Raw genomic sequence first — 22450 nt, 5'->3', positions numbered from 1 at the left:
TGGCTGTGATGGATCCTGGAGACAAATATTACAGTTTGGAATTCAGCGCTGTCCCTGAAGGAATTGAAGAGATTGGAGATAAAGATATTATCGGTTCAAAAAAATTCCTGGACTGGAAGGATTTGATGGAACTTGAAATGGAGAAAGTTAACAGAATTAATCCCTGTTTTGTGTCAATGGAAAAACCTTCAAGAGATGTACTAGTGTATCATGTGGAAAAGAGGAACAGAGATGCGGCTTTGCAACAATACTTCAGTGATACGTTTGGATTTGATGGCAAGAAAATATCTGTGATGGAGGAAATTCCTATCAGACTTTTATTATATGACTATGACAGCAAGATTTTTGGGTGCGTAAAGATGGAAGATGGAAGATGGACCCAATATGGATAATGACAGAAGAGCGATTTAAAATTACTGGACTTAGTAGATTTGATGAGTTGGATTAATTGATATGTTTATTTAGTAAAAAAATTGATTGATATATATCTCAAGGATTGGAAACTTCTCTTTGACTTTTTGTGGAAGATTAAAATGATAGGATGTTAATGAGATTTGAAACCAACTAAGATAACCGCTGGAGGAAGGTGATTTTATAATCTATTAAGAGATAGGTTTGTTATATATTATAGATTTATAGCTGAATTATAGCGATTTGAAATTACTGGACTTAGTAGATTTGATGAGTTGGATTAATCGGCATGTTTATTTAGAAAAAAAAATTGATTGACATATATCTCAAGGATTGGAAACTTCTCTTTGACTTTTTGTGGAAGATTAAAATGATATGATGTTAATGAGATTTGAAACCAACTAAGATAACCGCTGGAGGAAGGTGATTTTATAATCTATTAAGAGATAGGTTTGTTATATATTATAGATTTATAGCTGAACTATGACAAATCGGAAGTCAATATTCTTTCTTTTATATATATATATATATATATATATATATTTCTTTTTATATTGTACTAGTTATTGATTTGTGTTGTTTTCTTTTTGTATTGTTTTGGTTTTGAAAATTGGAATAAAAATTAATTGAAAAACAAAACAAAAAAAACAGCATACTAAAATTTGTTTATTAGGAGAAATGCAACTAAAATGCTGAAAAATCTTCATGATTTTTTTTTAAAAAAAAATGCAAATCCCTGCAGAAATGTGGAGAACTGAATTTAAGACTGGAAAAATTAGAAACAGAGAGAACTGAAATTGACAGATCCTTCCATCCCTAATCATAGGGACCTGAGATTTTGTTGTTTAGCCTAGTGAGCAAGGGTGACCTGGCAGCTTTTATAGGCAGCGCCACATGGCCTACTCTGGCCTATTGCTATGAAGAGGATTACTTGTTGGTGTGGCTATTTCCCCCGTAGTTCTCCTTAGGCTGGAGCTTGTTTGAGCGCACAGGATGCCTATCTGCAGCACCAGTCCCAGGCATGCCGGGGCCGTTGGGCACCAGCCTGCCCTGGGCCCTGGCACCCACCCCCACACACGCATGCCCCACCTACCTACCTAACTACCAGGCAGGTGGAGATTGGGTGGGCAGGTGAGTGAATGAGCCGGCGAGCCAGCAAGCCAGCGAGTGGGCAGGGGGTGGGTGAGCGAGCGGGGGGATGGGCTGGTGGGTGGGGGGAGAGGGTGAGCAAGTGAGTGAGAGGGGGAGGGCGAGCGAGCAGGCAGAGGGAAAGGTGAGCAGGCAGGGGGGAGGGAGGATGAGCAGGTGGGGTGGAGGGTGAGCAGGCGGGGGTGGAGGGAGAGCGAGTGGGCAGGCAGGCAGGCAGGCATGGGGAGAGTGAGTGAGCAGGCGGGCAGCTCCCTCCCTGCAATCTGCGGCAGGCTCTGCCACGGAAGAGGAACACTACTCCCCTACCATAATGAGGGGCCCTTCAAAAAATTAAGTTTCTAGGTGCTCTGGTTCAACAGATATAAACAAAAATGCCAGCCACCACCACCCCGCAACTTCTGTTAGTACTGGCTGCTCTAATCCCTGCCCTTTCAGGTTTTTAAGCCAATAAGTGAAGTCAAGGTTGTGATTGACAAGATTTGTTGACCCCCAGGCTCACCTTCCCCCCTGCCTGCTCGCTCATCCTCCCCATTTCAAGTTCTGAGAACAGTTTCCTTTCCCAGCTTGTCTCACATCAGGAACTCTAAATATATAGCTTTCAGCCAGAGCTTGGAAGTAACTAGCCACAAGTAACGAATTACTTGTAATTCATTACTTTTTTGAGTAACGAGTGGGTAATTCCTTTATATTTTGATTGTAATAGAACTAGAAGTAATTTTACTACTTTTGTGGAGTAATTGTAATGTTTCCAGAATTACTTTTGGGTATTACTTGGGGGGGAGCAGGGGAAGTCTTCTGCTCCTCTGATTTGTGGATGAAAATCATGTGCCTCAAACTGGGCTTCCGTGCAGTGTCGCTCTTTCCTCATGCTCTGTGGATGGGTAGGAGGCGGCGAGGGAGGAGGCGGAGAGTGAGACGGGGTGGAGTGGAGAAAACAATTATTTAAAAAAATGGATAATGGTGGTGAAGAATGGAGGGAAAAAGGATCCAGAGGTCAAGAACATGAATAAAGGAGGAGAAAGAGGCAGCAGCAGAATGGAGATAAAGAACTGTGGAGGTGGAAGATGACAACGCAGAGCTTGGAAGATTACATTTAAAAAGTAATAAATTACAGTTACAGTTACATGGCCCAAAAAGTAGTAATTACCATTACAATTACAATTGCTCTGAAAGTAACTGATTACTTTACTTTTCCTCCAAAGTAATCACTACAATTACATTTCAGTTACTTAAAAAAAACACCTACAAGGTGCTGGCCTTGGCTGCTGCACATCTAACTAGCCTAAAACAACATTAAAAATAAACAAACACATACAGAGGTAGTAGAATAATTATTTTTATTCATAAGATAGCATTGGTGATCTCTCTGCTGGTAAGGGTGGTGGGAAGGGAGGCTGAGACCACTACTCAGATCTTTGCATGTCAAACCAAGTGCAACCCCCCCTCAGCCAGCCAGCATAATCTCTCTCACTTAACCACCTCCCAGACCCTGCCCTGCCACCAACTAAGGGACACTCACTCAAGCAAACATTTTCCCCTGAGATGCAAAAACGTTAAAAAACTGCAAATGCAGCACAGTAGCCAGAGAGGGTGGTGGAGGCCACTTTGTGTGCCAAGTGCAAACACAGTATTCACACACACACACACACACTGTGTCATCTTTCGCCTCCACAGTTCTTTATCTCCATTTTGCTGCTGCCTCCTTCTCCTCCTTTATTCATGTTCTTGATCTCCGGATCCTTTTCCCCTCCACTCCATTCTTCACCACCACTATCTGTTTTTTTAAATAATTGTTTTCTCCACTCCACCCCATCTCACTCTCCGCCTCCTCCCTCGTCGCCTCCTGCCCATCCACAGAGCATGAGGAAAGAGAGACACTGCACAGAAGCCCAGTTTGAGGCACATAATTTTCATCCACAAATCAGAGGAGCAGAAGACTTCCCCTGCTCCCCCCCCAAGTAATGCCCAAAAGTAATTCTGGAAAAGTTACAATTACTACACAAAAGTAGTAAAATTACTCCTAGTTCTATTACAATCAAAATGTAAAGGAATTACCCACTCGTTACTGAAAAAAGTAATGAATTAAAAGTAATTCGTTACTTGTAACTAGTTACTTCCAAGCTCTGTGACAACGTGTGTGTGTGTGTGAGAGAGAGAGAGAGAGAGGGAGGGAGAGAGAGAGAGAGAACTGTTTTTGCACTTGGCATACAAAGTGGCCTCCACCACCCTCTCTGGCTACTTTGCTGCATTTGCAGTATTTTAACTTTTTTGCGTCTAAGGGGAAAATGTTTGCTTGGGTGTGTGTTCTTGGTGGCAGGGCAGGGTCTGGGAGGTGGTTAAGTGAGAGAGATTATGCTTGCTGGCTGAGTGGGGGGGTTGCACTTGGTTTGGCGTGCAAAGATCTGAGTAGTGGCCTCAGCCTCCCTCCCCACCACCCTTACCAGTGGAGAGACCACCATTGCTATCTTATGAATAAAAATAATTATTCTATTACCTCTGTATGTGTTTGTTTATTTTTAATGTTGTTTTAGACTACTTAGATGTGCAGCAGCCAAGGCCAGCACCTTGTAGGCATTTTTTTAAAGTAACTGAAATGTAATTGTAGTGATTACTTTGGAAGAAAAGTAAAGTAATCAGTTACTTTCAGTGCAATTGTAATTGTAACGGTAATTACTACTTTTTGGGGCCACGTAACTGTAACTGTAATTTATTACTTTTTAAAAGTAATCTTCCAAGCTCTGCTTTCAGCAGCATAAAGAGTGCTTTCTCTGTACAGGGTTGGGACTTCCTTCTGAGTTAACATGCATAGGACTGCACTACAACAGAAGATCACAGCAGGATCTTGGTGGGCATACACAGTAAACTATTTTAGTTATAATTATAATAAAAGTGTACATGCAGGTTTTTTAATTACTTGCAAAACATGGCATATTATATGCTTTATCTTTCAAATAATTTTTGAAAATAAGTTTTAAAAAGTGTACATGCTGCAGTGTTATACTTTTCTAATTAAGGAGTCAAACAAGTTTAAATTTTACTGGACTGTTGAAGAGGGCAGTTTATTTGTATTATTCATAACCTATTTTGAAAACCTTCCCAATATGAAGTTTTTCTGGGAGTAAAGCGGCAATGCTAATTCCACATACCTGGGAGTTAACCCCATTGAATTCAGTAGGACTTACTTTTGAGTAGACATGTTAGGATTGTGCTGAAAATCAATGGGACTTTTGAGCGAAGATAGAAAAGGATTGTGTTGTAAATCCTTCTCTCCCCCTCTGATCCTTTTTTTTAAACAAAGTAGTTAGGCAGGACTTACTTAGGTGTCACTGCTTTTATTTGGTAGGAAACTAATACTTAAAAAAAAAGTTCTACAATGGCCAACTGGATTTGACACTAAACCATTATAATGGGTGTATGTATTTTTACATCTCCAGTGTGTGTGTTTATGAAAAATTTCCAACAACTGTGTGGGAAAATCAGCAATAGTCAAATTAAATATATAAAAATGATCAGCAAAACCCATTCAGTAACAACAGTAACTTCAAATGCTATTATTTATTTTTATTTATTTATAAAAACAATTCTATACTGCCAGCTCATATAAACTATGAAGGCAGTGTACAACAATATATACAATAAAATATAAAATACCATAAAAAGAGAACAAAATAATCAGTAAAATTACTTGCTATTCAAGAAAATTTAAACAGCTGCATACGCTTGTCGAAATAAAAAAGTCTTCAAGAGAGCCCTGAAAGTCTATAGCGAGGGCGCCTGCCAAATCTCTGCTGGAAGAGTGTACCACAGCATGGGACCAGTGATTCTAAATGCCTGACTTAAAGTTGAGGCCAGTTGGGCCTCTGTAACATGGGGGAAAACTAACAGTGCTCCTCCAGATGTTCTCAGTGGTTGAGCTGACCTATTAAAAGCTAAAAACAGCAAAGACTTTCTCAATTTCATTCCAAAAATAATCAGTGAGGGAGCCTCATGGGTGTGCAGGAGGAGGTTGTTCCAGAGGCAAGGCACCATGAACTACAAGGCAAGGCACCATGAACTACAAGCTAACAGGAGGCAATTCATTTCTGAATGGATCCATTGGTGCATATGCAAGTCAATGGTGCAGTATCGATTTGCTTTTAAAGTGGTCCTTTTGTATGATTTTTCACTATTAGTTTATAGATGAGATTGTTTCATTTAATCCTGCATGGTTATGATATCTACAAGATTAACTGTCCACAGGCCCTGTTCCAAGAATTATGCATTTACCTGTCAATATTCCTCTAAGGGCATGCCTCTATCCTAGGTTGCTATTGATCTGTAAAGGGTATGTTAAATAAATGTAACATTACTAAGGAAGAGTCCAAATCTTCTTCTCTTTGTGTTTTGGTTTGTATGCACAGATAGGAAATAGCTCTTAGTCTGGATTTTCTGTAAGTTTTTTGCCGTTGCTAGAGAGATGAGGAATAACTGATTCAGATCAGGGCAACTTGCATTACCTTTTTTAAAAAAAATCAAGAGGTTTTTGTTCTAACAGGTGAATTAAGCATAGGGAAGAAACAGTTATGTCTCATTTTCAAACCTCACTTAGCTGATGATGATGATGATTAAAATGATTAGGCTGCCCATCAATACAATTCTTTAGGCAGCTGACAACTCTTTAAAAATATGAAATACAATAATGAAAGCAACAAAAATAAATAAAAACGTAACACTTTCTCTAGATTTCTGCATCAAAATCATTGTGTGGTAAAAAAAATTGCAACTGGCTTTTACTTTGATAGGCCATATTGGCCGTATTTCTTTAGAGTGTGCAAATAAATAAATGATAAAAACTCACTCTATGTGTCTTCTTGTTATGTGACTTCAAGTCAATTACGACTTATGGCGACCCTATGAATTAGTGACCTCCAGTAGCATATGTCATGAACTACCCTGTTCAGATCTTGTAAATTCAGGTCTGTGGTTTCCTTTATGGAATCAATCCATCTCTTGTTTGGCCTTCCTCTTTTCTACTCCCTCCTGTTTTTCCTAGCATTATTGTCTTTTCTAGTGAATCATGTCTTATCATTATGTGTCCAAAGTATGATAACCTCCGTTTCATCATTTTAGCTTCTAGTGATAGTTCTGGTTTAATTTGTTTTACCACCCAATTATTTGTCTTTTTCGCGGTCTGTGGTATGCACAAAGCTCTCCTCCAACACCACATTTCAAATGAGTTGATTTTCCTCTTATCCGCTTTTTTCACTGACCAACTTTCACATCCATACATAGAGATGGGGAATACCATGGTCTGAATGATCCTGACTTTAGTGTTCAGTGATACATCTTTGCAATCTGTAATCTTTTGGAATATGGCTCTTGTTCTAACTTTTTTGTTGTCGTCTTCTATTTCTAGACAATAACTATTGTAATAGTTCTCTTTGTCCCTCCATACAAGTTGGTGTATAGTTGCATTTAGGGTTCTAACCGTGTTTCTATCTCCTTTTGCTTTTGCTTTCCTTCTTTCTTTAACCTTTTTAAGAGTTTCTTCAGTCATCCATTGAGGTCTTTCTCTCTTTTTAACTAGAGGTATTGTCGTTTTTGCATTCTTCCCTGATAATGTCTCTGACTTCAGTCCATATTCTTCTGGTTCTCTGTCAACTAAGTTTTAAGCCTCAGATCTGTTCTTACTTACAATATCTACAAAGCCTAGTTTTTATATGAAAGAATAGGAACTAGAAACTCTGTATTTACTTTTCTGATTTTACCACAATTTATTGTGCAAATTGCAGAGACTGTAACCCTTTCCATTTTCCATTTTCTCTAATGGACTAATAATATTTATGTTTTCGTGCTGCAGATTGTCTTAAGCTGGCTGACGTTACATTTTACCTTAACTATCTCTGCACACATTAAGGGCATGAGCCATAGATGTCTCATTCTGACTGAGTCCACATGTCCTCCCCTGAAACTACCCCTCAATTCTGCATTATCTGCAGTGAAGATGATGGACAGAACAGGCTGTAGAGAAGTGTTTTCTGTCTTGAAAGGACTGGATATGTTGAAAGAATGCACCCCAGCTTCAGAAAATGCTTCCCTGTATACCCTAATATTCAACATGGTTGTCTTCCTTTGCATTCCATCCATTCTTTATTAGAGTCTGCCATGGAAGCTCCACAGCCTTGAGCACCAGAAGATACCTCTGCACATAGAAAAGCTATATGGGGCAAGTTCCCATTATTATAAAACAATTTTGAACCTTGCTATAAATGAAATAACCGCTGCATCACATGTCATATTTCAAGAGGAGCAGACATTTACATATATTGCTCTCCATCCTGCCATCTTCTCAAGTAGAATCAGATTGTGCCAAGTACATAGGATGCAGCCTCACACTGAGTCAGACCATTGGTCCGTCTAGCTCAGTATTGTCTACACTGACTGGCAGCAGCTCTCCAGGATTTCAGGCAGGAGTCTCTCCCTGTCCTACCTAGAAATGCTAGGGATTGAACCTGGGACTCTAGCATTAAGCTACAGATCTTCCCCAAGGAAAACGGAGTCTGCCTATTATTTTTGCTGCCTTCAAAGTCAATAGTAGACAGAGGCTATGTTAGAGCAGCACTTTGGGGCAGTAGTCGAGGGCCCCCACTCAGCAGGAGGGCCCCCAAACACAGTAGGACTGGCGTACCACAGTGCATGATGTTATGCACATTACCATCTAAAGAGCCCCCTCTGTAAGTCCAGAATCTAAAATTACCTAACTGTGCTACTGACACCAGAGTGTAGCTGAATAGCTGTAAATTGGATAAGTCTTCTGAGCACTTATTTCATCTGTTTCCCTGGCAGCACCTTGCTCTACTCTGTCACCCGCAATTAAATAAGAAATTGTGAAATCTGAATCTTTGGCCTCTTCCCTGGATACTTGTTGTCCTTGCTTGGTTTCTAATTTCCTGAGCTGAGTGATTGGAGCGCAGTCACTCTTGATTTTTATGACTTATTTTGAGTTGTGCTCAGATTAATGAAAAGGAGCCATACAATTCTGCAGGGCTTCTTCAACTTTTTTAGAATGCCCAATGATGAACATGAGTTTCAGGTAGATGCCTGTGAGCCATGAAAGTTGGCCAGCTGCTCAGTGAAGTTCATATTATGCCCCAAAGCAATTTAAATGAAGAAAAAATGTCAACTAGTTCCTGGACTAAGCCATTCTCAGTAAAAGGGTATGGTCTGAAGGCATATGAGGCCACCACCTTGCTGAAGCTAAGCAGGTCTGGGTCTGGTCACTGCCTGAATGGGAAACCACCTAGAAACCACATGTATGCCACCTTGGGTTTTTTTGATGAAGGAAAGATGGGATCTAAATGTAATAAATAAATAAATAAATAAGCTCAATCAACTTTTACTTCAGTGTTTGTGTACAGCTGTCTTATGAAATCTCAACCAGGCATAGTCAATATGGTGTCTTCCAGATGTTGTTGGATAACAACTCCCATAATCTGTAACCATTAGTTGTGCTGGCTGGGGCCAATAGGAGTTGCAGTATAACAACATCTGGATGGTACCATGTTGCAAAGCCACTTCTTCTGTGCAATTTTTTTTCATCCATAGTATTCTGATATTCAGGGATATGTAATGTAACATGAACAATAATGGGAAGGGAAGCAAAATCTGAAGGTAGCTGCCCATGTAATCTTAGATACTAATATCAAACTCCTTCTCCATGTTTGGGTCCTTATGTAGCTAAAATGGCACCATCCACACACAAGATGGGAGGTATCAGCAGGTTTTTGGAGTTTAACAAAATCTGTAAGGGAAAAACCCTAAGTAGGGGAGAAAACCCAAAAGAGCCCAGTGAGGAGGACTGAGCATGCTCAGTGGCCATCAAGCGGAATGCTGACACACTGTTCAGGTAGAGGGAGGAAGGCAATACAAACCCAGGGGATGGGAAAATGGAGTATTGTGGAAAAAGGCATGGCTGGCTCGCTGGAATCCTGAAGAGGAGTACTCCATACTGTAATATAACGCTTATTTGTATAATCAGTTCTTCCTCCTTGCTCCTGGTTAGCATAAATAAAAATTAACAGCCCCTTGAATTTGTGTAGCAAGGATATTTTTAGCCCATAGAAGTAAATTCCATTGAAATAAATAAATTAATACTTCCAAGCAAATGTATTTAAGACTGAAATGTAATTTATATCTTCCCAATTATATCTTTTCTAAGTATGGCTTTTCACTTTGCCAACTTCTTCCACTCTATTCCTTTTCTGAGCTGTCAGTGTATGCTTTTTATAATGAATATGTTTCTTTTTCTATTTATGTTTTTGGAAGAATATTGTCTAGACATGATGAACTGTCAAGCAGTGCCAAGTTGGATTGAATGAGGCTATATTGAGACTCAATTAAAATTCTTGTTCTGAATAAGTAACTACTACTCTGTTTGCAAACCCTCCCTCCATGATGCAAAGAGAAGGGAATCTTTCCTTCTAGTTATGTGTGCATATAGATATATGATTCATTATTCATTAGAAAAAATAATAATGCTTGGGAAAACAGAAGCGAGTAGAAAAAGAGGAAGACCAAACAAGGGATGGATTGATTCCATAAAGGAAGCCACAGACCTGAACGTACAAGATCTGAACAGGGTAGTTCATGACAGATGCTCTTGGAGGTCACTGATTCATAGAGTCGCCATAGGTCGTAGTCGACTTGGAGGCACATAACAACAACAACAACAGATATATGGAGAGAGAGAAATCTATATCTTGCCTTGATTTCAACCTTGCATTTTATTTTAGGTCAACATGAATGTATAATTCATAGTGGAATGGAACTGATGGAGCCCCTTTGACATATCTGCTGCTGTGTTTCTAAGCAATGTTTTAAAAGCTGTGATGTTGATGTGATCTTGTCTCATTTCAGGCCCAGGAAAGAAGCAAGTTCTTCTCTGTCTTCTACCTATCCATTAATGCAGGAGGTTTGATCTCCACTTTCATTACTCCTGTGCTGAGAGGTCAGTGTTGATTTAGAACAGGGATGGGGAAGCTGTGGTCATCCAGATCTTGTTGCACTACAACTCCCATTATCCTTGACCGTTGACCATGATGGCTGGGGTGGATGGAAATATATGGAGGACCACATGTTTCCATCTCTGATTTATAAAGACCATGGAAATTTGATGCAGCATGACTGTGCTACTTTCTTAGCTAATTTGGTTCTCCTGACTTGTGAATGAAGAAAATTATATGCTTCTTTGGAGTGACTGGATCATTGTAATTATGCCTTGTTGATTCTGCTGAGAGAGCAGTTTGTTTTTAAAACAGGATAAAGTTTTGTATATGCTGCACTGCAACTATGGCGCAGCGCCTCCTTGCATGGGTACAGTGCCTATGCTTAGAAGGATCCTCAAAGAGCACAACAGAACCCTTTCCCCCCTTAAGATGTGGACACAAATGAGTGAATCTTCAGAAAGAGTACCAAGGCATTCTGGAGAATGGAAGACCTGTAAATGGGAGTCTCGTCTAACCTACTTTCTGTACTTAGTGAAGGATCGCCAACTCTGAGTTCGTGCTCTCTGAGTGAGTGGAATGGAGACTAGAGACAGGAACAGTGCTCTTTTATCTCCTATGGGGATTTCTTCATATGCAGATGCTGCAGCTATGTTGTAAAAGGTTATGCCCCATGTTTATTTTTCCAATAAGAGCATCATAAGTCTTTCTGTGGTATAAAGGTCTGTTATGGATTCCACTTAAATTTTCTGGCTTCTGTTCATGCAATTCATTCCAATCCTATACAGAAGGGCTATCCTCTATATCCCATTGAGTTAAAACACACACAAATCTATACTGGCCTGTGACCCATGGATGTGGAACAAATAAAATGGGAGCCAGTACAAGATGCTGCCAGAGCTGCACTACCCTATTGCCCATTTGTTCTGTATTTTACCCTGGACAGAGACAGTGTAGGAAGGAGGTCATATCTTATAGGAAACTAGAGAATGGAGTTTTCCCTCCAGGTCTTATCTTCTCTCAGAGAGAAGACATGACAAGTAAAGAGATAATGGACTCTGTTCTTCTTGGAGACTAGACTGGAGGCAGATTTACTCTTCCAAATCTTCTTTCCTTATGTGTGTTAGGAAGGAACACAGGAAGCTGCCTTATACTGAGACAGACCATTAGTCCATCTAGCTCAGTAATGTCTATACTGCCTGGCAGTGGCTCTCCAAGGTTTCAGACAAAAGCTCCAATATCTCCGCCTCTACCTGGAGACATTGGGGATCGAACCTGGGACCTTCTGCATGGAAAGCAGTTGCTCAACCACTGACCTGCGTCTCTTCCCCAGTTAGATGGAAGAGTGGACCTGAACTGTTTGTTTCCACTTTGCTTCAGAACTTTCTGCTTCTAGCAGCCTCAAAACCAGGAGAACACCAAGACCCATGAAGCCATGAAGGTTCTTTGCAACTCAAATATTCTGATAGCCACCAAAAGTTAAACATGGCTCTGCACCTTCGCCATTATAGTTTTTCAGAATTATAAATTCTGGAATGTGCCCAGGAAAATAGTTTAGGAAAACAACAGAATACCACTTTCTCTACTTAGGTACATGGTGGCAACTTTCAAGAACATTATAGATGAGCACAGATTTTTAGTACACATGACTGAGTGAAGTTCTTCTAGGTCCCCCGGGTTGCAAAAGCCCATGTCAATCAAAACTTCACTAACATTCTGATATCCAACATGTCCAAGGCAGGCCACGTGCCTTCCTTTTCTTGCAGATGCCTTGTGTTTTGACTCCTCAATGTGGAAGGGGAGCAGGGGCCATCCCAGGATCATTATGGGTTCTTCAGTAAAAACAGTGGAGGCAGAAGTGTACAGGGTGTTCTGCAGGGTCAGATTACAACACGCTAAGGCCCTAAGCCATGTCAAGAATCAGAGGCCCCATACCGTAAAAAAAACAAAGAGAAAAAAAGTGGTAGGAAAGTGGCAACGAGGGGATTAGCAGAAATCTTACCTGATGTGGAACAGGACTTTAGAATGTGTTAGGTTTTTCCATGAGAGTTAGAGGAGTTAGTGGAATGCAGCATGGCAGCACCTGGTGAGCGTCACCTGGTGAGATTGAACGCTTGCAGGCCTTTGTAAACTACACTGGCATTGACTCTGCATGGCCACCCACCCACAACCATCCTGTGAGACCTATGCTGGCAGAAATATTAGCAAAGCTGTGTTCATAAGGTCCCTAGACCACCTCCCATCCAGGCACTGACCAGCCCCAGACCTGCTGAGCTTCAGCTAAGTTGTTGTGTTATGCGTTCTCAGCCCATGCCCAGAGACACAAAGAATGGAAGCAGTCAAAACAAAACCTTGCATTTCACATTCCACAGAGTAATTCTCGGGGGGGGGGACGACAACCACATATCCACAGGGGCAAAGACAGTATGTTTTATGTGTATGTGTGTTTTCCCCACCATCACCAAGAAAGTGTTTTGAATGGTGTTGCAAATGTTTTGAAAACCTGATTAATTTCTGGGGTTGGGTGGGGGGGGATTCACTGTCTTCTATGTTTGCTCTGCAGTACAAGGCAGAAAGCAAAGCTATTTACCTATGTAAACACTGGTAAGTAGCTGTTGCTCAGATCATTTTGTAGCTGATTGAAAGAACAGCTTTTTTAAAAATCTTAATCTCTGTCAATACAGGCCACTGCCAAGGCAAATAAATACTGTGACATGGTGTGGAGTGGAATGAGGATATTTGGTTCTTGAGAGCCTTCCTTGAAGAGGAAAAAAGAAGCACATTTCTTTAGAAACGTCTTTTGTGTGGTCTTTGTGGCTACTGTATTGAGCAACCCAATGTCCCGAGCAGCTAAAAATGTCCCCTGATACAAATCAGAAATAATATGGGCAGTTCCCAGACTGTCAAGTTTTAGCTAAGCCCTCTGAAAGCAAAACAATTAATGTCAAACACATTTACAGAGACAGCAGTGTGAACTTTAGATACAGATATCACACATTAATAATAATCATGTTTTATCCTGTTGCTGTGAAAAGGTTTTGTTTTCATTTGTTCTGGTGCAGAATACATGATGGAGGTTGTTAAACCGCAACTTTGCAAACAGCTGGCTATATGTAACTCTTGATTCAGATATCAGGCCACATTCATGTGTCTGGAGGTTGTTCTCTGTCTTTGACTCTGTTCTGCCTTGAGCATCCACTCAGGTGAGCCTGGGACCCCAGTTTGGATGCTTGAGTAGTTGTTTCCTCCCCATCACATCCACACCTTCTGCATATGTCCAGGCACATGCTGTTAGAATTAGGCGAGTATTCTTAATGTCGTGGCTTTTGGAGCAAGTGCAGTGTTAATCTTTTGAGTAGGCCAGACCACTTAAGGCATGAGTCATCAACCTTTTGGGGCCTGTGGACACATTTACAAACCAGAAAAAATGTTGTGGGCCCCACACACACCGCAACCAAGTACATACTACAATTTATTCTATTAGCTACAATAGAATGCTTCTTTCAAGCTTAATTCCAGTGAGGGTGGGGGACCCTGCGGGCACCAAGGAACATCTCTGCAGGCACATGTGTACCTACGGGTGCCACATTTGCAACCCTTGACTTAAGGCACTAGTTCACACACTTTTGCTCAGATTTTGATCTCTTCCAGCAATATTAATACCCTGTTTTCCCAACCTTTTTCAGTGTTTGGTGGTTCAGTACTTTCAGTATTTGACTGCATTTTCAATAGTTGCTGAACACTCTCCTTTGATGTAAGGTGCCTGGAGTCTTAAATCAGGGAATTTGGCAGCTGAACCCAGGCACCTTACTCTGTGCATGCCAGACAGAGGTAGGCAAGCTGCTGACCTGCTCTCTGCTTCACTTTAGCACCACCACTGGAGATGGCTTAAGGGTGGTATTGCAGCTACCAACTCAGCAGGGATCAGATGACACAAGGATCCATTGGGCTTCCCTTGTTCTTATAAAGCCTCTGATTCTGGCCTAGCTCCTTAGACTGTAAGCAACTCTAAGCTGCTCTCAGACTTTGCTTGAGTTCTTATCATCTTGACCTGAGCCACATTTACACCATACATTTATTCCACTATTATTCCACTTGAAACAGTCATGGCTTCCCTCAAAGAAACCCCCAAAGAATAGGGCTCCCCAAGTGGTTTAACAATCAGTCAACCCCTCTTCCCAGAGAACTCTGGGAATTGTTGCTCTATGAGGGCAATAGGGGTCTCCCAACAACTCTCAGTACCCTTCACAAACCTCACTTCCCAGGATTCTTTGGGAGAAGCTGTGACTGCTTAACGTGGAATAAATGCATGGTGTGAATGTGGCCCTGGTCAGCATCTGCTCTGACATGTGGGACCAACTGACACCTGTAGAATAGTATATTGAGAATGTGGGTTATATGGAATGGTGCCTAGTTCATAAATAATAATAAATAGTGGATTGTAATGCAAGTATGAGATTGTTTCACTGTTGCTGTGTGTGTGTGCTTAATTTCATTTTAAGGCAGCACAACAGCAAGCAGAGAGTAACAGCAGATGTTGAAATGCGAGTGTGCCAGCATGTGTGTGCGTTTACCTAAGAAAGCAGGCTTTTACCCTGCATCAGGATCACTGAGACTTGAGACTTAATAAAATAAGAAAAGCTACTTTATTTATAGAAATACATAGTAGATAGAAAGGCAAACCTAGTTCTAACTAACTAAGTTGGAGACATAACACCCAGGTGTAGGAGTTGGCCCCATAGCTAGGAGAGAGAGCATACGAAGGGATGTCTCCTCTTTCCCAGACAGTCAGAGAAGGAAGACGTGGAAAGGGGAGGAGGAGGGGGGGCAGATAAGTTTCCCTAAAGACGTAACAGTCTAGCGACAGAAGGAAGTCAGTCAGAGCATCACAGGTAAAGTTAAACAAGCTATCCATCTGGAGGACCCTAGCTCTATCTTCCTTCTGGAGCACAAACAAAAGAACAAAACAGGAGTTGCTCTTGCCCCACTTCCAACATTCACTACATATCTAACTAAATGCCTCAAACAGTTAGTGTCATCAGTGACATAGCTGTACATAGAAGTCAAAGAGACCAACCACTTGCAAACATGTGCCATGGGTCCAATATGCAGATCCACATATTTAAATTTCCAAGGTTGGTATCAACACAAGTTTCACTGTAGTGGATTTGTGCTACAGTTGTCTTCTGTGACTAGCTCACAGTGTCGCATCCTGAAAAATCTTTGAAAGTGAGTAGAACCAAGGCATGCTATTTCTTGATCTGTATTCATACTGAACCATTCACAAGACTGATTCAATGCATGCAAACCTTCTGGGGAAAACTTCTCATGTGCTGCCTTCAAATGAAGAAAAAGTGGTAATGGGAATCTCTTTATATTATGGCATTGGAAAGAAGGAATAGAAATCAGAACTGAAACACAATGATGCAGAGTTCTGTTTCTCATTATCTTAGGCAATATGGAGTGCTTTGGTGGAGACTGTTATGCCCTGGCTTTTGGTGTTCCTGCAGCTTTAATGGTCATAGCTCTTGGTAAGTAGTAGGCGCTATAACAGAGGACTGACAATGCTACCGTCTAGTCTGTCCCTCTGCAACACTGTATTACTTGAAGTAGAGGAATCATTGCTCATCCTCTCCAGTGGTGTAATGGTGGGGAGAAATGCTGCCTTTTACTTTGCACAGAACAATCTTTGCAAAGTAAAAGGCAGCATTTTCCAGCCACCCGCAGCCCAGCTTCTATGTGTCTAACTGCTTTAATGCCTTATCATTCCCTGTGGGATAAGAGCCTTCCAAGCAAACACCAGGAGATGCCACTAGCAAGCCGATGATGTTACAGGGGTTACAGGAGAGTTTCTTTCACTCACCCCACCCTGCCTTCCAAAAAAATCCAACAACATGCCCGCAGACTCCCAGAAGCTTCCTGTTTACCTACCACATGGTTTCTTTGTATTCATGTATTGTGCTTGTCAGATATCATCTGACAATACGGTTTGAAAAGTACATCATGGAAGCAGCCAAGGGAAAACACACCAGGAAATGCTGCAGTTCTTAACCCACCCACCCCCAATCAAAATGGATTTGTTGCTGCTGCTGCTCTTTGTTGATACTGCTGCAGATCCTTCAGTAATATGAGGTGGGCACAACTGAGTTTCAAACCATCCAGATCCAGATATGAAGATAATCTTTAGGACTGGATCAAATTTAAGGTTTTTTTTTAGTTCCCTTTTTCCAAAATGTGGGTTATTCATAATTATGGCTAAAGGCACACAAAGAGAGAGAGAGAGAGAGAGAGAGAGAGAGGCACAAGAGCACTGATTAAATGCCAATTGCAAAACTTGCATATATCTTCTTTGTGTATTCTGTATGAATATGACTGTGATAGCAATAAATAAATAAATAAAATGCCAGAGCAAATCAGACAACTGGGCCATCTAGTCCAATATTTCATCTGTCACAATGTCCAAGATTAGAACATTCAAACTTGGGGCACATTTACTCATGAGGATACTTATTTATTTATTTATTTATTTTATTAGATTTATATACCGCCCGACTAGCGATAGCTCTCTGGGCGGTGAACATAAAAACAGCTCTTGCTTCTGTTGGGTTTGTTATGCAAATATAAAAGCCACATAGTCCAGAATGTTCATTCACATCACAAATGCTCCCCACCCCCACAATTTTCTCTTCTGTATGAATGATTAAACGTTGTTATTTGCCTTCAAGCTGATCACGACTTATGGCGACCTTATGAATCAGCGACCTCCAATAGCATATGTCGTGAACCATCCTGTTCAGACCTTGTAAGTTCAGGTCTGTGGCTTCCTTTATGGAATCAACCCATCTCTTGTTTGGTCTTCCTCTTTTTATATTCCCTTCTGTTTTTCCCAGCATGATTGTCTTTTCTAGTGAATCATGACTTTTCATTATGTGACCAACGTACAAAGTATGATAACCTTAGTTTCATCATTTTAGCTTCTAGTGATAGTTCTGGTTTAATTTGTTCTAACACCCAACTATTCGTCTTTTTTGCAATCCATGGTATGCACAAAACTCTGCTTTTTTTACTGTTCAACTTTCACATCCATACATAGAGATCAGGAATACCATGGTTTGAATGATCCTGACTTTGGTGTTCAGTGATACATCATTGCATTTAGGACATTTCTAGTTCTCTCATAGCTGCCCTGCCCAGTCCTAGCCTTCTTCTGATTTCTTGACTATTGTCTCCATTTTGGTTAATGACTATGCCAAGGTATTGATAATCCTTCACAAGTTCAATGTCCTCATTGTCAACTTTAAAGTTACATAAATCTTCTGTTGTCATTACTTTAGATTTCTTGACATTCAGCTGTAGTCCTGCTTTTGTGCTTTCCTCTTTAACTTTCATCAGCATTTGTTTCAAATCATTACTGGTTTCTGCTAGTAGTATGGTATTGTCTGCGTATCTTAAATTACTGATATTTCTCCCTCCAATTTTCACACCTCCTTCATCTTGGTCCAATCCCGCTTTCTGTATGATATGTTCTGCGTATAGATTAAACAACTAGGGTGATAAAATACACCCCTGTCTCATACCCTTTCCGACCGGGAACCAATCAGTTTCCTCCATATTCTGTCCTTACAGTAGCCTCTTGTAAGGTTGCGCATCAGGACAATCAGATGCTGTGGCACCCCCATTTCTTTTAAAGCATTCCATAGTTTTTCATGATCTACACAATCGAAGGCTTTGCTGTAATTGTCCAGTTCAGAGCGGGAATCACGAGTCAGAGACAAGGGTGCAAGGAACTCTTGCTTTATTAACGTAATGGATACATCAAAGGCTGAGCGCCTCATAGAAAAGACCCTATGCTAACTCACTGCAAGTCCCTAACTACCCTCTAGACATGCTCTGCAACATGTGATGAAAGTTGACTCAATGCCCCGTTCACAGTGTGGCAGTCTTAAATAGGAGAGGTGTTGGAGCATAACCTCTCACTCCTTCGCATACACGCCCTCTGCCCTGTCCGCTTCTCCCTACGTCGTGAGCGTGGTGAAGGGGGGCAAGTCTCCACGGGCTCATCTGACAGAACAGGGTCCTTATCTGCAGGCGGGGAAGCAGAGGGCTGGGAAGCATCGGGCGTCTCTGGGATACTGCTTGGCACAGGAGGAGTTACTGCTCTTTCAGAATCCTCCCCTAACGGCTCCATGGGGGTGCCTGATGGCTGAGCACTGTCCCATTGAGGGGCAGGGCCATCCGTGGGAACTGGCAGGGCGGCTAGCTCACTCTCTTCCTCAAGGTCTGGGCTAGACTCAACAACAGCTGGATCGTCCATGCCCGCTGACGGCTGAGGCACCTGCAACTCATGCCTTCCCCCTCCTTGATCCTCAGGAAAGAGGCTGGGCTCAACACCCCCAACATCCCTGAGCTCAACATCATTCCCCCCTCCAGGTATCCCCTCCCCCCAACCCCTCAGTCAGGGCTTCTCTGGATAAGCGTCATGGAAGTCTCTCACCAACTCCGGTGCATGCACATCCTCCACTGACTCCCAGGAACATTCAGTCTGATCATACCCTTTCCAATGAACCAGGTATTGGAGGCACCCCTGGCATTTCCACAAGTCCAGTATCTGTGCCAGTTCGTATTCCTCCACTCCATTTACTAAGAGTGGAGGGGCCAGCTCGGTCTGCGATCGATGCAGATTGGGGGGGAGCTTCCGGCATCAGCAGCTCCCGGTGGAACACTGGATGCGTCTTGAAAGTGGAGGGTAACCTGAGCCTGTAAGCCACAGGGTTGATCTGCGCTTCCACCTCAAACGGTCCCACCCTCCGGTCTTGTAACTTCTGACAGTGGCCAGTCATGGGCAGATAGCGTGTAGACAACCACACCCTGTCTCTCACTTGGATGGTGGGACCCTCTTGTCGATCCTGGTCGGCTGCTCACTTATAATCTGCTTTGACCCGGTCCAACTGTTCCTTTAGCAACTGCTGCATGGCTTGAAGTTCCCACATAGACTCCTCAGCTGCTGGGACAGAGGGATGGGTTAAAGGGGTTGGGAAAGCTCTAGGATGATATCCCAAGTCGGTAAAGAAAGGAGTCTGTTGCGTGTGCGAATACACTGCATTGTTATAGGCGAATTCAGCTAGAGGCAAATAGGACATCCAATTGTCCTGCTGGTACCGCACGTAACAACATAAATATTGCTCCAAAACCGCATTCACCCTCTTGGTCTGACCATCTGTTTGGGGGTGGTGTGCAGATGACAGTCTTAATTCACTCTGCAGTAAGTGCCACAAGGCTTGCCAAAAACGGGCAGTAAATTGGGTTCCCCAGTCCGAGACCAAGCTGTCTGGCAGCCCATGCAACCAGTATACGTGTTGCATATACAGTTGGGTGGTGTCCTGGACATTTGGGAGTCCGGAACATGGAATGAAGTGAGCCATTTTCGTGAAGGTATCCACTACTACTAGAATTGTGGTCTTCCCTTGAGGGGAAGGGAGATCTGTAATAAAATCCATGGTGACCATCTGCCAAGGTCCCTGTGATGTGGGGAGGGGTTCCAGGAACTCTGGCAGCCATCCAGTGGCATGTTTGGCTCTCATGCAAATGGGACAGGACCAAACATAGTTTTCCACATCTTTCTTCACCTTGGGCCACCAGAATTCCCAGGTTACTGACTGAATAGTCTTAAAGACTCCGAAATGCCCCACTGTGGGGGAGTCGTGGCGTTGATGTAGCACTCTGGCTCTCAATTCGCCTTGGGGTACATAGATAGAGTCCTGATGGTATAGGATATCCCCTTTACAAAAGAACTCCCCTTGAACCGCTTCAGGCTGCGTAGCTAGTTCCGAGAGCCGCTCTTGGACGTATGGATCTTGTTTTTGCGCTTCCCGCAATTCCGACTCCCAAGAATCCTGGCAAGCCCCAACTACCCCCTTCTCGGGAGGAATGATGTACTGTAAAGGCTTGGGGTTGAGGTTTTCAAGGTACTCTGGCTTGTGTGACAGAGTGTTGGTGCGCTTGTTCTGTGCTTGGGGAACGTAGTAGATTTTGAAATGGAAACGTGCAAAAAACTGAGCCCAGTACACTTGCCTCTGATTGAGTTTATGAGCCATGTGTAGGCTCTCTAGATTACGGTGGTCCGTGAGCACCTCAATCTCATGCTGAGCCCCCTCCAGATGATGTTGCCAGGCTTCGAAGGAGTCTCAAATGGCCAGTAGCTCCTTTTCCCACACGGTGTAGTTCTGTTCAGAATCAGTGAGTTTCCTCAAGAAGTAAGCGCACAGGCTCAGCCCTCCCCCTTTTCTAGTCAGTTGCAAAAGGACCCCTCCGATCGCGAAGTCAAATGCATCTGACTCCACCACAAACGGAAGGCTAGGATCCACATGTTGCAAGATGGGCTCTGAGGCAAAATTCTGCTTCAGTCCTTCGAAGGCTTCTTGCGCGGCTTCTGTCCACCGGAATGGTCCTGAGCTCTTCAGGCAATCTGTAAGGGGGGGGCGGTCTGCTTGGAGTAATTAGCTATGAACGATGGTAGTAGTTGGCAAACCCTAGGAACCGTAAATCCTTCTTCGTCTTAGGGGGCTGCCAAGCAAGAATGCAACGGACCTTCGCAGGGTCCATCTCCACTCCCGTGGGAGAGATGCGCTACCCCAAAAAGTCCATAGTGGTTAGATCAAACTCACATTTCTCCAACTTAGCGTAAAGACGGTGATCTCGCAGTCTCTGCAGCACAGCGCGCACATGTGTTTCATGTTCCTCAGGGGAGTCCGAATACACCAAGATATCATCCAAATACACGATCATAAAGTGGTCCACATAGTCTCTGAAGATGTCGTTCATAAAATTCTGGAAGACTCTGGGCGCCCCACACAATCCAAAAGGCATCACTAGATACTCATACTGTCCATAGCGGGTCTTAAAGGCAGTCTTCCACTCATCCCCTTCTCTGATGCGTGCCAAATAATAAGCCCCCCACAAGTCTAGTTTCGTGTAAATCTTGGCGGACTGCAACTGCTCCAGCATCTCCCTGAAGAGGGGTAAAGGATAACTATTGGGGATCGTGATTTGGTTGAGGGCTCTATAGTCATTACAGGGACGGAGCTCCCCCCCTTCTTCTTGACAAACAACACCGGCGCCACAGCAGGGAATTGCGGCGGGCGTATGAAGCCTCTCTTCAAATTGGTATCCAGAAACTCCTGTAAGGCAGCCAACTCTGGCTCAGACAGTGAGTAGATCCATCCAGTGGGAATGCGCGCCCCAGGCATCAAGTTGATGGCGCAATCATAGGGACGGTGAGGAGGCAACTGGTCCACGTCTTTCTTGTCAAATACATCCTGGAACTCCCCATGCTTAGCGGGTAGTGTTATTTCCTCTGGGGAAAGTGCTCCTGCTGCTATCTCCAGTGCCTCTGGGGGCTGACAATGCTGATGACAGTATTTAGAAGTAAAAACTACTATGGCTTCCTCCCAGAAGATGGTGGGGCTGTGCTGAACCAGCCAAGGCATTCCCAGCACCACCGGGAAACGAGGCAAGGATGCTACATAAAACGACATCCCTTCCCGATGCCCCGGGATGTCCACCACCAAGTTCTCCGTCACCCGGGTCACCCTGCCTGACTTCAAGGGCCGTCCATCTATGGTCTCCACTTCCAATGGGCAGTTCTCTGGTCGGAATGGCATGCTTTCGCGCAAGGTCCCTGTCCAAGAAACAAGAGGAGGCCCAACTGTCAATCATAACCTGAGCCTGGAAACTTTGCCCCGATGGCAGGGTGACCTGGATAGGAATCAATGGAGCGACTTGGGACAGAAGGGGACGTGGCAGAGGCCTAATGTTGGCACTGCTCCCCAACTCTTTGGCCTCTACAAGAGCTGGGATGTATAGTTTTCCAGCGGTTGGGGTTTCCCGGACTTGGCTGAACAGTTCCAGGC

General features: G+C 43.0%; 1 protein-coding gene across 6 annotated transcripts in view; it reads left to right on the top strand.

Annotated features, from left to right (window-relative positions):
• The window catches only part of SLC15A2 (solute carrier family 15 member 2), a 120202-nt gene that overhangs the window by 37348 nt on the left and 60404 nt on the right, over nucleotides 1–22450 (top strand). For all 6 annotated transcript variants that reach the window (XM_061609115.1, XM_061609116.1, XM_061609118.1 and 3 more), the window contains 2 exons: nucleotides 10456–10546; nucleotides 15995–16072. In XM_061609115.1, the coding sequence (XP_061465099.1) occupies nucleotides 10456–10546; nucleotides 15995–16072 (169 nt within the window). The remainder of the gene's footprint in view (nucleotides 1–10455; nucleotides 10547–15994; nucleotides 16073–22450) is intronic.

Source organism: Rhineura floridana, chromosome 2 (genome assembly GCF_030035675.1).
Source record: "Rhineura floridana isolate rRhiFlo1 chromosome 2, rRhiFlo1.hap2, whole genome shotgun sequence".
Classification (NCBI taxonomy): domain Eukaryota; kingdom Metazoa; phylum Chordata; class Lepidosauria; order Squamata; family Rhineuridae; genus Rhineura; species Rhineura floridana.
This window is presented reverse-complemented; position numbering and strand designations above follow the sequence as displayed.